Source organism: Mastigoproctus giganteus, chromosome 7 (assembly GCF_048544385.1).
Source record: "Mastigoproctus giganteus isolate SK-2022 chromosome 7, ASM4854438v1, whole genome shotgun sequence".
Classification (NCBI taxonomy): Eukaryota; Metazoa; Arthropoda; class Arachnida; order Uropygi; family Thelyphonidae; genus Mastigoproctus; species Mastigoproctus giganteus.
In genome coordinates, this window is record NC_143581.1 from 56,885,448 (window position 1) to 56,900,522 (window position 15,075).

The 15,075-nt window shown below is 37.2% G+C and overlaps 1 protein-coding gene across 1 annotated transcript in view; it reads left to right on the plus strand.

The window, feature by feature from the left end:
• The window catches only part of LOC150082918 (uncharacterized), a 186,485-nt gene that overhangs the window by 50,019 nt on the left and 121,391 nt on the right, over positions 1-15,075 (plus strand). The window contains exon 4 of the mRNA XM_090378320.1: positions 7,027-7,204. Coding sequence (XP_090234446.1) covers positions 7,027-7,204 — 178 coding nt within the window. The remainder of the gene's footprint in view (positions 1-7,026; positions 7,205-15,075) is intronic.

Here is a 15,075-nt window from a genome sequence, read left to right on the forward strand (position 1 = left end):
ACCGACTTCCATCACTTGTTGTTGAAGTTGATAGCCTAAACAAATTTAAAGCTCAACTGGACAGGTATTTCGAACGAACGGAGGGGTGAAATGGGAGTGGTGTGTGTTTTTTTTTTTGGCTGATGCTGAATAAGCTTGCTTTCTTGCATCATATGCCTCTACTAATGCTAATGCTATATTGATCATTACAGAAACAGAGAACCTCTTGTCATTTTTTGCCTTCAGTCTGGGTGGTTGGCCCCAGTTGAAGTCATCTAGATTGTCGGTAAAAAACGATTTTTTTTTTTTTACGGTTTCTTAAGTCCCTGATAGTATTATTATTTGATTGATCCTTATCCTTAATATCCTTAATATTTTATGATATTTTACACACACACACACACACACACACACACACACACACACACACACACACACACACACACACACACACACACACACACACACACAGTACTTTTTTTGTAAAAAAATAGGTGTACTCATTCTTGGCTATCGGGAAAAATTGAAAATTAAAAGGATATCAAAAGTACTCTGAAAATTTTTTTCCCCTGATATTGTTACTTTAGTAGTCATGTTTTTAGAATAAGAAAAACAAATTAAGTGTATTAATACACAGTTTATTAAGCATAAATTTATTATTCAGCTATATAAAAAAATAAGTAAAATAAGTTATTTGTATAGAATTGCAAGAGCAGCCTTTTGCCTGTCTAAATCCTCAGTTTCAGTTTTAAGACATTTTTAGTCTTGCACTCCACGTCGTTAATTTTTAAGTTCTCTAGTTCCATTTCAAATTGTGCTTCGTGTGAGCTGTAAAGTTAAAGAGCTGCAGTTACGTGTTAAAAGAGTTGAATGCAGCTTGCGAGCCACAGGTTGCCGACGTCTTTTCTTCCTTTTTGTGTGTCGGTTGCTGAATGACGTTTCCAAAGCAGCCACGAATTGACATATTTTGCTGGATTGAAGCGAGTCAGCGGTGGGCCTAAAATTTTAAGAAACAGTAGTGAAGAAACTTTTTGTCATCAACGAAATGCTGGTTGGGCTGGCGATCAGATTCATTTGTGAAAATCCGCGTTCACATTCACTCGATGAAACTGGTATCGTACTCAGAGCGTTCATCAAATGCTTCAATTCTTCTGAAACCTTATCAATTAGGTATCCTTGAATTGCATCTCTTCCATTTAACTGTAGCCTAATTGTCAATTTTCTAACTTCACTTTCACCAAATGCCAACAATTCATGTTTAGAATGATTAATACCTTCGTTGTCCTCGTTTTCCTTCTCTCGTCAATGGTATTGTCACTAGTTCTTAAATTTGAATTTTTTTCTTTTCTATTTTTTTTGAAACTGTCCAAAATGTCAGTGTCATTCGGATATTCAAGTACAGTGACCATGTAAACAGAGATAGGGAAAATTTATGGAAAATGTGGATAACGCACTTCTGCAAAACAACCGATGATTATTTGTCTGAGTAAAAGAAAATTACTTTTCTAATTCTCGAACAGGGTGCTTACGGTTGATTCACAAAAGTGTCCAACCTATGGCCCATGAGGAAAGTGAACTAAAACAGCATTTCAAATTTTGTTAATTATCAAAAAAATTTTCTCATTAAATGTTTTCAGTACATTCAGTAATACACAGTACAATACACAATTACATTCAGTAAATGTAATTGTGTATTGTACTTAATAAAATTTTCAAATATGTTCAATTTTACTTTTACATGCAACAAGATATGGAAAATGTAACACACTAAAGAAATCTAACTTTGAATTTTTTTGAATATGGCCCCCATACGGGAAAAGGTTGGACACCACTGCAGTAGAAGGTGGGCCAGACCCCATTGGGAATACACCTTGATCTGCTCACTCTTGACTAGCACGATTCCTCTGTATGTGGGACAAGTGGTCGGATAGGTTTTACCAGGTACCACTAAGTTGTAGAATGCTTTAGCTCTCCTAATTTGTGTATCAGCACTAATTGCCTAAAGGCCAGAAATGCAAACAGTGCGTGCCAAGTTATTTCTCCCCTAATCCGTTCACTATATGAAAATTTTCTTCACTCAATGGAAACTATTTTAAATGTAACTTACAAGGGGAATTGAAAATAATTCGCTATGAAAGGACTTAGTTAAACAGAAGCCCGACTGAGTAATTTAGAATTATAAAAATGGTTATACAGTTTTATATAGAAAATAACTTAAAAATAGACAGTAAAAAATGTACATTTAGTTAAATAATTTTAAGCTTATTTGAATAGTAGGTAAACATGTGAAAAAAATTTACGGAATATTACAAACGATATTAAAATCAAGTGATAGTTCATGGTTCGAAGTGACTACATCCAAATGTCACATGTCACTGTTAATAAAGGTGCTGGTACACCGTACCTTCCCAAAAAAAAAAGCACTGTATATATACACTCGTGTTCAAAGAAAGTGCATCACCTAGGAATTTCACATTTCTAACCCTTTTTCGTGATGGTATGTTACATTAATGACTAGCATCACAAATAGAAATATAAACAAAAGATATTTATTAATAGTTAAGGAAGCTAAGTAATATTTAACAGGTGCTCTCAAAATATTCAAAATGAGCATTTGCAACCTTTATACAACAGTTTTGGTAAACACGACAATTATGGCTGAAATCTTATCAGAAGCCCTCAATTTGCTTCAGTTTATCATTTTAAATGGAAAACAAAATGAAAAGTTCATCAGGTGCAAAGTAATATTTAGTTGAACTGCCTCTGGCCCTGATAACAGCAGCACACTGTTGAGGCATTGACAAGATCAACTGATAGTTTGTGGTTCCAAACATGAATTATGCCTTCCTGAAGTTCATGAAGGGTCTTTGGTTTCTTTCTGGCAACTGCAGATTCCACACGATGCCAACAGTTCTCTATAGGATTCAGGTACTGGGTGTTTCCTGGCCAGCTAAGAGTTGTAATGGACCATTTCTCCCAACCATTTTTTCACCTGTAACAAATGTAAACACGTTACTGTCAAACCACTAATGCAGAAATGAAGCTAAACTACAGAAGTGCCTACTTAACACTTTTTGCCCGATGACAAGGAGCAGAGTCATCTCCTGAAAGATGCAGTTACTTGGCAGGTTGAAATGGTCTCTAATGGTTGGTGAAAATTTGCATTCCTATATAGCCAGGTATCCATTGGCATTTACGGAACCTTTTATAAACTGCAGGTGACCTACTCCGCAATACCCCCATATCATTTGGCTGGTAGGGAATTTCACTGTAGACACCATACAGTCTGGATGGCATTCTTTACCATGTCCACAGTTGAATTTCTTCTCATCCGAGAAAATAAACGATTTCTGCTGCTTGGGGGTCCATTTGACATGCTCCTTACACCAAATTAATCGGGCCTTTTTCATTTTTTGTGTGAGGAGGGGCTTCTTCTTAGGACAACAGGCTACAAGTTCATTTTTGAAGAGGAATCTTCTGACTGTTACTGCATTTGCTGCGACTCCTGTATGTTCTTCCCATTCTCTTTTCAGCTCAGACGAAGAAGTTTTACGTTTTGGCTTAGAGACTCGTTTTCATCTGGTTCCTTTTTTTCTATCAGCAGAACTAGTATTCTTGAGTTTGGAAAGAAATCTACTCACTGTCATCTGATTACAAGACACTCTATAAGCAATATGATGGGAAGAGCATCCTCGTGTAAAGCAACAATAGCACTCTTTCTTCGTGGCATCAACTGCACGTAACCCGCCATTCTGAAACAGGCAAGGAATGACTGAAACTCTTGCAGAGCATGCTTATATAGCTCAATGTAACAGCTGATGCGATATTACGTCATCACCTACTCGTGTCAATCTTATCTGTCTGACACCACTGTAGTTTCCTTATGAAAGCAAAAGCCCTCCCCTTTTCACATGACAGTAGTTATATTTTAATAAATCCCACATTGATACCCATGTGATTGTGGGTATTGATGTGGGATTTACAAGAATATGCAGATAAAGTAGCCAACTTTATCTACATATTCTTAATGCATGGAGTCATTGCTCATAAGCAAATTAAAATAATTTGAAATAATTTAAAGCAATTTAAAATAACTTTTTTTTTAAACGAAATTGCTATAAATTATTTTAATTATCCTATGTCGTAATCATTCTTCGTTTGATTTTATTATTGGATATGTCTTTTTTCACTCATGGTTCATGTTAGTGGTTTGATGTGTCTTGGGGTTGGGTTGGGGAACCTTAACTAATTATTCCAAATGCATCAAATCATTGGTATGTCTTTGGGGGAGAGAAGTTGTTAGAGGTGGCTTTATGTTCGGTTAAATTTAAGAGTGTCGCACTGAAGTGTTCTATGCAAAATATTGAGGTAAATTTCTCTTAATTTTATATAAATTAATATACAACGTAGAAATCATTGAGCATCACTGCTCTGTTTTATTAATCACATTATGCAGATCAATCTTTCTCTTGTTGCCTCTCTAATGTGCTGGTGTAGATAATAATCATCTAGTAGATCCAAAAAAAGTCTTGCCACAAATTTTAGTCAATATCTAAAAAATTAAAATCCTGTATTATAAAACATTCTGGTTTGCTGGCTCACTCTATCTGTCAATATAGTTGTTTGTTATACTCATCATAACCATTAGGCTTCTAACACAGTCTGCTGCTCAATTTTGTTTTCAGAGTGCTTATGTCATCCCAAACTGAAAGAGTGTTACACCCACCTACCCACATTAACCAGGTGCACTGCCATAGATTCTATGTGCTTCTAATGCAAAATCATAACCCCACACCCATCCTTTCTGTACATTTTGTACTCCTCATATTCAAATTCTTTATCCCTTATGTCTGAGTGACACCATGTCTCCGATATTCCTACAATGTCTGCACGATGACTTAATCAGTACTTAAATTTCACTAAATTTTTTACTAAGGTCCTAGGACCAACTGGGATGAAACAAAGCAGCATTAAAAGTGGATAGCTATAATTGGATGTGTTATAATAGGAGTTTACTCTATGTTGATTATTAAATGAAAGTATATTTCGAATATTTGTGCTGATCAACACCAAATTTTCAATCTATGGTCTGGTTTAAGAGAAAGTTTCAGGCTTAATTCTGTTTTCATGGTGTCTGCTTCATTTTCCACCCCTCACCCATCCCCCAGTTCTGTCCATATTTGTGGACAGAATAAATTGAGCCTCCTTTCGCATGGATAACAGATGCTATTCACCTAGGCATTCACTCCACTTGATGTCTGAAGATGTCCGTAAGGATCTGTAGCCATGCTGCCTATAAGGCATCAGAATAGATGATGATTGTGTGTACATACACCCCATTCCAAATCTTTCCATTGTTGTCCAATTGGATCGAAAGCAGGTGAATTTGGAGGCCGATCAAGATGGATGATATCTTCACTGTGTTCCTCGAACCACACTGCGCATAGTGCGGGCCCAATGGCATGGCACATTGTCTTGGAAGATCCCTTTCTATCCAGGAAAAAGATGCAACTTGGAAGATCCCTTTCTATCCAGGAAAAAAATGCAACATGACAGGGTACACATGGTCTCCTAAGAGCTGCCTTTAGAATCTGTCAGTGAAACGTTGGCCCATACACACCAGTGGCCCTAGTTCTAACCCAAAAAATGTGCCATCCCATATTAAGCAACCCTCGCCACCTGCCTGGATAATGGGCACCATGCATGATGGGTCCATGGACTCCTGTTGCTTGTGCTACATAAGAAGGCATCTGTGACCATGTTGCACCAAGCATTTGGCTTCACCTGACCAGTACACTCATTTTCCAGTCCTACAGTGAGTGTGTTATTGATACCACAGTATTTGTTGTCGAAGATGATCAGCGACAAGGAGAGGGTGGTTCTTGGGGTGTCTGCTGTGGAATCCCATATGGCTGAGTGTGTGGTGCATTGTATTTTGGGATATGTTCTTGTATTTTTCATATTTTGCAATGTCAACTCTTTCCCAGTGACCTGCCATTGAGCCCATGCAATCAGCTGCACCCTTTGCTCATCACGAAGTTTCACCTTGCATAATTCTTTACAGTTCTGTTGGTGGGAAGTTTTTACACCCATTCGATACCATTCTTTGTACACCTTAACTGCAGTGTACCATGAGCAACTGATATGACATGCTGTTTCCTATAGGATGCAATAACGATATCACCCCTTGTGGGTGATATCGTTACTACATCCCATAACTGCTACTTTATCACTTTGACTCGCACGAGATGCAGATTACCACTACTGCTGTAGCATACAAAGCTGTTTGCCTTATTATACTGCAAGCTATGCAACATAGCCAATTGCTGACGGAGTGGTCATAATTTGGGAATCACTGAATGTATAAAGTATTATAAAGATTAGAAAAGTGGTATCTAAATCAAATATAAATTCAGTGAATAACTGAATGAAATGATGGAGTATACATAGACTAAATAGTAATATGTATTACTAACTATTGCTGTTTTTACACTCAATCGTAATTACTTTTTTAAGGGTCAGTGGGCCATCAAGATTGAAAGGATATACATAAGAGCCTTCTGTTTCTGTAATCATCAGTGCTGGCAATATTTAGAATTAACTGAAATAAAATATATAATTACTGTATATACAATAAGTTATTCATTTTCACTTTTAAAATTCAACTTGATTTTTAAGTTGTATCTGAAAATGAATAGCACTGTATTCAAAAAATTTTTTGTGCACAATGCTGTGTGTGTGTGTGTGTGAGTGTGAGTGTGTGAGTGAGAAAAACATTCTTTTTGATTATCTCCCAGAAATTTAGGTGCCATCATGATTTCCTCCCTCCCTCTCCCAATTTCAATGTGGTGGTGTGCATGTAACCATCTGAATGATGTGCCCACAGAAATGGATTTGGAGTGGTTGCTCTGTACCATGCACAGAACTACCACTCCCAATCCATTTATATCTCGCCAGTCTTCAACCTGACAATCACTGCTCATGAGATGATTCCCTGTGCATACATAAAATCATTATTCTGAATAATATTAAGACCTGTTTTTACAGATTCCTCTAAGTGGATATGGAGGTGTCAGCAAGATTCAAGTAAAAGAATTGTGTAGCAGAGGAGGAAAACAATTGCTTGACCTGAAATCCCATTTTCCAGGAGAGAGAATTATCACAACTTTTACAGTACATAATAGTGGTGTTAGAGCCGGTTTTGTTAAAATTGTATGCTTTAGTGGTAAGTATGCAACTCTTTTTGTTTTTTTTTTTTTTTCTCTCTCTCTCTCTCACCACAGTACATTTGTATTTCCTTTTTAATGCCCATCACATTTTTACTGTTTAATTTTACTATACTATATTGTTTTGATAATCAGTTTGAGAAGGTTAATTATTATAACAATATAGTATTTGTTGCTTCATAGTATCACAGTATAAATGTAAATCAGGTATCCGTTATTTATTCAACAGTAAACATTAGTGAGCTTTGTTAAATATTCCTGTTTCACAAAGAACTCACAGGGCAATTGTTTGTGAGCGTAAATATATTTATATATTTTAGATACATTTTATATTCATTTGTGGTGAAATTCCTTTGATTGTTTAGTTTATTTCCCTGAACATTTCTTCCTGAAATGGATAATTTATGAGACCGTTTAATTTTATTTAAACTGTACTTGTTTGCTTGGACAGCTTTGTATCTTTTAATGGCCAAACAGATGAGACATTTGGCAATGCCATGTAACTTGAGGCTATTTGCACAGCAATAAAGAGTAGCAGTTCTTGCAATCATTAAATTTACAGTTTGTGTAGGCACATTAATCATTTTCTCAGTGAAGTTACTGAAATTTCACTGGTGACTAGTTCCTGATGTCCATGAGTTGAGAGAATATCTTAAACAACAAATTGTTCTTTTTCTGAACTTATAAAAGAATAAAGACATCTGAAATTCTTGAGTTAAAAATTTTTTTATTCATATATTTTTGTAATCAGTATTGTACTGAAATTAGCAGTAGACAACTATGCTGGTTATATGTTAGGTTTAATAGCATAGTGAATTCCTGTGATTCCACTTGTGAAATCTACTGATAAAGAGATTTCACATTGTAATTAATCACGTAATTAACCCATTTGGTGAATCATTTAGAATTAACCATAGCAGCATTTAATGACAACCACTGCAGTTGTCATTAACCGACAATATTTACCATTTCTATCATGCATATGAATCCATTCCAAGAATATTCCTGAGACTAAAGAATCTAATATCCACTCTTAAAGCAAATTAAATACAAGATTGACTCCTGCATAATGAAAAAAAAATGAAGTTATCAGCAGAGTATGAGCCTAAGGTCATGAAAAATTAAGCAAATACTTTGTTGTGTTGAGTCATAATTAATTTAAAAACTTTAGTTACATAAATGAAATATAAAGACAAATATAAAGTTCTAAGACAGGGCATTTATGTCATCACCCAGGTGAAACTTCAATTGGCTGACATGTTTAGGTAGGAAAAGGACAATCTATTGATTGGAGACATAATCCTGTTTTCTGCATCTAATTTGACAAAGCATCTAAGAAAAGTGGGGGGGGGGACTTGGATTGTTGTGTTTCAACTTGGTCTTGCTGATGCTGTAAGGCTATAAAGTTGCTCAGCTTGTTGAAACTGCATTATTACCTTGGAGAAAGTTGTTTACAGGGCTCACTGTATGGTATCACTGTGAATACTTCGACTATTGCTTGAAGCATGTATATTAGCATTAGTAGAAGCATACGATGCAAGAAAGCAAGCTTATGCAGCATCAGCTAAAAAAAAAAAAAAACCCTTCCATTCATTCCAAATGCCTGTCCAGCTCAACCTTAAATTTATTTAGTCTGCTAACTTCCACAACAAAAGATGGAAGTCTGTTTCACTAGTCAACAACCCACTGGCTAAAGGCAAATTTCTGCACATCTATTCTACAACTGTCTTTCCTCAAGTTGAATCTGTGTCCCCTCAGGTTCTTAATCTGAGCAAGAGGAAGAATCCTATCAGCATTCAGCTTGCTCAACCCATTCAAGGCCTTATACACCTCAATCAGATCACTTCGCAGGGGCCTACTCTCCAGGCTCTGCATTTTGCAGATCTTAAGATCTTTGGTAAGAGCACCTGTTGTTCCCCCTCACCATTTTGTTGCCCTTCTTTCTACTCATTCTAGCAACTCTACATCCTTCCAAAAATGAGGCCTCCAGGCCTGTACACAGTACTCTAGGTGTGGCCTGACCATTGCCTTGTACAATGGGATAATAACCTCCCTGTCCCTGCTAGCAAAATTCCTATATATCATTGACAAAACTCCATGACCTGCTCTGGCAGCCCACCTGCACTGCTCAGCAAACTTCATATTTGACTGCACAATTACCCCAGGTCATTTTCACTTTCCACTTTCCTGAGTGTAGTTCCACACAGTTGGTATGTTTCTCTTGGGTTATTGCTACCCATATGCAGTACTTTGCATTGTCAATGTAAACTTCAGTTGCCACTTCTCAGCCCATTTGCCCAACTTATCAAGATCCACTTGGAGTAGCATACTGTCATTACTGTTATTAACAACCCTGCCAACCTTTGTATCATCTGCAAACTTGGACATTAAACCTGATATACCTTCATCAATATCATTGATGAATACACAAAACAACAATGGGCCCAGCACCAAACCCTTGAGAACTCGACTAATAACATTTGTCCACGAAGAGCAGTGTCCATTGATTACCACTCTCTGTCGTCTCCCACTCAACTGTCCCTTTATCTATTGTAGCAACTTACCCTTAATGCTATACCTCTCCAATTTGTACAGCAGTCTTCCATGTGTAACAGTAGCAAAAGCTTTCCTGAAATCCAAGTACAGTCAGTCCTCGTATAGCGTGATAGTTGTGTTCCTAGAAACCCTCGTGCAATATAAACAACAGGCCCTATGGGAAAAATAGGGTTAGGTGCCGACCACCCAAGATTGAACACTCATTTGTAACCAAGACATTACCAAACACAATAGATAATCTTAATAAAATACGTAAGTATTTTATTACGACTATTACGCAATAGCATTAGCAATAAAATATTGCTAATGCTTTTGCTTCTGTTGTAAGCAAACTTGTTTTTTGTTTGATTTTCTATCCAAACAGATGACAGCCATTCCATCTCTTCCAATTCTTTATGTCTTACTCTAATGGATTTTAATCATACTTTGAGTTGTTCCTGCTATGAAAGTTGTTTTTATTTTCTCTGCATTCCTTGTAATTCTTGACGTTGCCTCATTTAGGCCTGTGGCACGTGCAATATCACATGGTCTTTCATTTCGCTCAAAGCATTCCACAATTTTATATTTTTTCTCTATCGACAGAGGCAGACTGGCCATGCCTTACCGGGGGAACCCCAGAGGCTGGTACCATTTTGGCCATAAACGCTAGTATGGGGTCACTACAAATTTTCCCTGGTAAGAATTTTTGACTCAGTCTGCCTCTGTTTACCGATATTGCTTTTCTTTTTCTCTCTGAATCTGTAGTGTCTTCACCAGGACACTTCATTTTCACACCTTTTAAGTACTTTACTCATTTTTAGGGAATAAAGCACAATTACAAAATGAGGAGGCACGCTTGATACACAAAAACAAAGCTGCGCACGTGCAACAACTGAATAAACAACACCGTAAAGGCAGAGACACACTATGAACACCTCACTAGCTCACATTTTACTAAAGCACATTTCTGGGGGTTACTACCATAAAACAATAAAAACAATTTCCAGTTGCGTTTCTGCTAGTGGAATCTGTTATGAACTGGTGGTAAACTCGATCTAATTGCATTTGCAATAATACAGATAACTGGAATTGTGTGGGTTTTTACGTTATTAAGGTGAAATGTGTTTCCCCTTCACTGATATAAAAAACATAAATACATTTTCAGAATCTTCTGTTCATTCCTGTTGTGTTGCGTTCAGTTGGGGTGCTTCCACGTTCGACTGCCATTTCTTGTAAACACAAAGGCGGATCGTGCATAAGCGAATTCGGTTCGTGTTATATACGATATCGTTCCCCTATTTATAAATTGTGTATGATCGAATTCGTGTAGTGTAAACAAGTGTTATACGAGGACTGACTATATGATTTCAAAATTATTTTTGAAATTCAGTTCCTTTGTGATCACATCATAGTATCCAATCAAATTGGTCAGACAAGAACCACAAACCATGCTGTCTTATCCATTACTGCAGTCTTGTCTAGATAATCCTGCAATGCTTCTTTAACCAGTGATTCCATTATTTTCCCTGGAACACAATAGACCTTGATAAAGTCTATAGTTACTTCTGTCACCTTTTGAACCCCCCCCCCTTTGTGAATTGGTGATACATTTGCACACCTCCACCCCATGGGGGACCTCCCCTGAGTCCAAGGAAGCTCTCATAATTATGGCTAACGGTTTGCTTACTTCTTTTGCTGCCTCCTTTAATATAACTGGATAGATCCCATCCACCCCAGGTGCTTTCCTTATGTTTAACTTCAACAATTTTTTCCTCCACTTTGCTTTCAGTTATTAAAAAAGTCACTTTGCTCCCTGTTAGAGTTTGATAAACTTCTGGCATTCCCCCTCATTAAATAACTCCTCATGTGTGAATGTAGATGCAAAATACTCATTCAGTTTATCAGCTATCTGAGCATGATCATCAATAGTCAACCCATCTATGTTAAATGGTCCAATCTGAGTCATCCATTTCCTTCTAGAGTTTACTTAAGTAAAGAACTTTTTGCTGTTTTTCTTTTCATCCTTTGCCAAAGATTTTTTGTAATCTGCCTTCGCCTGCCTAACCTCCTTTGTGACTTGATTACAGACAAACTTATATCTACCATAAGCTTCTGTTTCACCTGATAATTTATATGCATCCCATACATTTTCCTTCTCTGCCACGAGCCTCATTAATTCATCTGACATCTATTTAGGCCCCAAACCTTGAACAGTATTTCTTAGTTAGAATCAAAAGCCTAGTAGCCTCCAAGATTAAGTCCCTGAAGGCTTCCCATTTAAAATTCAACATTGGTAACGTCATCAGTTGAAGCCACTGTACAAAACTTAAAACTGTCTGAGACCCCTGTAGTCACCTTTACGAAAGCAAAAGCCCTTCCCTTTAGCCTTGATGGTAGTTGCATCTGTAAGTAATTCCCATATCAGTACATTGTGATCACTGTCACCCAGTGGCTCCTTTATCTGCAAATTCTTAATGCATGAATAATCACTGCTGATAATCAGATCAAGAGTATTACTCTCTCTGGTTGCCTCTCGAACTTGTTGCTGTAGAAAACAGTCATCCAGTAAATCCACAAAATTCTTGCTAGTGTGTGAGTGACCAACCCACAAGTTCCAGTCAATATCTGAAAGTTAAAATCTTCCATTATAAGTCATTCTGATTTACTGGCCCACTCTGTTTCTCTGCACAATTGCTCATTATACTCATCAGATTCATTAGGCCTATAACACACACCTGCTCTCATTTTTCCTTTCCCAGTGCTTATGTCACACCAAACAGACTCAACATTGCATTGTCCACCAACATCAATTGGTTGTACTTCCGTAGATTTTACCTTAACTTAAAGCATAACCCCTCTGTCCTTCCTGTCGTGGCTATCCTTTCTGTACACATTGTACTCTCCAAATTCCAATTCTGCATTGCTTATATCTGTGTGACACCATATCTCTGATATCCCAATAATATCTGCCTTTGATGTCTTGACTAGCACTTCAAGCTCATCAGATTTATCAACTATACTCCTAGCATTGGTGTACGTACATGCAAGTACATACATGCATGTACATACATACATGCACGTACATACATGCACCTGTTTCTACGCTTAGTTACCCTAACACAGCCCATGTATTTATTTGTTCCACTATGACTTACAGCATTCCTGGATATCTCCATTTTCTTGCTTTCCATACTGCTGCTCATTCTAATAGAAGTAGTGCAAGAATCACTTTTGCCTCTGCCTGCGGCCACTGTTAACCTTGTTTGTGTACCCCCCCCCCCCCAAGCTAGCAGTTTTCTGACCCACATAACAGTGCCTCAATAGCATCAGCAAATATTCTTGCACCCTTTCTAGTTAAGTGTACCCCATCCCTGTAGAAACAATCTGTCCTGTCAACAAGCACTGGCCAGGCTGAAAAAAATTCTACCACCTTGAGCCTTGCACAATCTCTCCACGGCAGAATTGCAGACTCTTTCACATTCAACCCTAACTCGCGACTTTTTTTTCAACATTGACCTGTACTTGTTGAATAAATCTGCAGATCTCTTACTCTTAATGTCATTAGTTCCAACATGTAAAAAAATATCGCCTTTTGAGATATATACTCTACAATGTCATCAACTTTTGCCTCTGGCAGACATATCCTGGTCCTTTTCCACCTATCCTTCTTGCATAGTATATTCCCCGTGTCCCTGACAATAATGTGACCAACAATAACTAGTTCCTGTGGGATCAGTGCATTCTGCCTTGGAAATTGCCTCTGTGTTCCCTGATGCACAGGAGTGAGCTCTGCCATTGAGCTGGGCCGCTGAGAGCTTCATTGACCACTTATATTAATTTCTTCGAGGCCATTTACTCTACATCTCAAGCTCTCGTAGACTCCCATCAGAATGCTGAGTTGGCCCCTAATTTCTTGACACACTCTAGGCATCTATCATACACAAAGACTTCCTCCTTGGCTGGACTATGGCCTGTTTTAGAAAGTTCAGCAAACATTTCACATTTTTTGAGAATGTGATGCATTGGATGATTGCTCCCTTCATTTTTCCCCCATGTCACAGCACTCTCGTTAGCCTGTGATCTTTTCTTCGCAGCTCTAGTCTGGGTCATGATTTCTGTTTAAATACAGTTTAATTAACAATGAAATTTAATAAGATTAATAAATATTTTTGATTAATTGATAATACTATACTAAGCTAACAGATTCCTAGATATATGCATTACGCTATTTCTTATCAATTACAATATGGCGGCTAGTTCAACAATGTTGGCGCCAACACTGGGAATCGTAACTTCAAAAAATCACTAGTTAAATTCAAATTAAGAAGCTAATGAAATCTACTAAACCTATTTAATATCTTTGTAAAACACAATGTAGTATATTAATTAATGAAGAATACAATATGAATATAATATGAAATATATTATATTCATATTGTAATATAATATGAATAACATAAGAATACAATATGAAAACTATCAATAATACTTATCCCTTTACAGCAGCCAAAAATCGACCGACTGTTCTCTTCTGTGACCAACATATTATGCCTTCTCGAGACAGTCCCTTCCCACCAAGAGACTCTGTCAGTCTTTCAAATGAGCCCATGTCACAGTGATCACTTCAGCTAGCTTCTGTGAACATCTTAATTCAAAATAATAATATAGCTTCAATAAGATGGAGCTATAGACTTCCAGCATCAACAGACCCAATGGAAGTGTTTGGTTTGTACCCCCCCAATTACTTCACATAGTGCTGGAACTCCTAATGCAGTCATAAATCTAAAGTATTACTGCAATAGACAAGTAAATCTTCCTGAGAAAATAATGGAATAAACTCCTTTTTACGTTGACTGTGTTGTGGCTCTAACATGGAGTCTTGATCGTAGGATTAGTGCAAAAGATATGAAAAACCCGAATCATTTAGTTAGAGTAGCTAAATGATGCAAGGAAGCAGAATTTGTCTGCATCTGCAAAAAAAAAAAAAAACACACCACTATCCAATTTCTCTTTGAATGTAAACCAAACTTTTGATCTCAACTGCATTAGCAGGTAATTTATTCTAGTTATCTACAGCACACTACCTGAAAGTAAACTTCGTGAGATCCAGCAATCTCTTACTCCCTAAAATTTTTTTTTTTGTGCCTCCCTTGTTCTTGTCTCTCCTAGCAGTACCTCCCTCATTTTCTTTTAATCTCCTTCAGAGCCTTATGCACAACAATTAGGGTTCTAGTTGCTATGCTTTGTATTTTGTACCTTCTAAAACGTTCTTCATATGAACATTGGTTAGCACCCTTTACCAGTCTGGTTGCCCTTATTTGAACCTTCTCTAGAA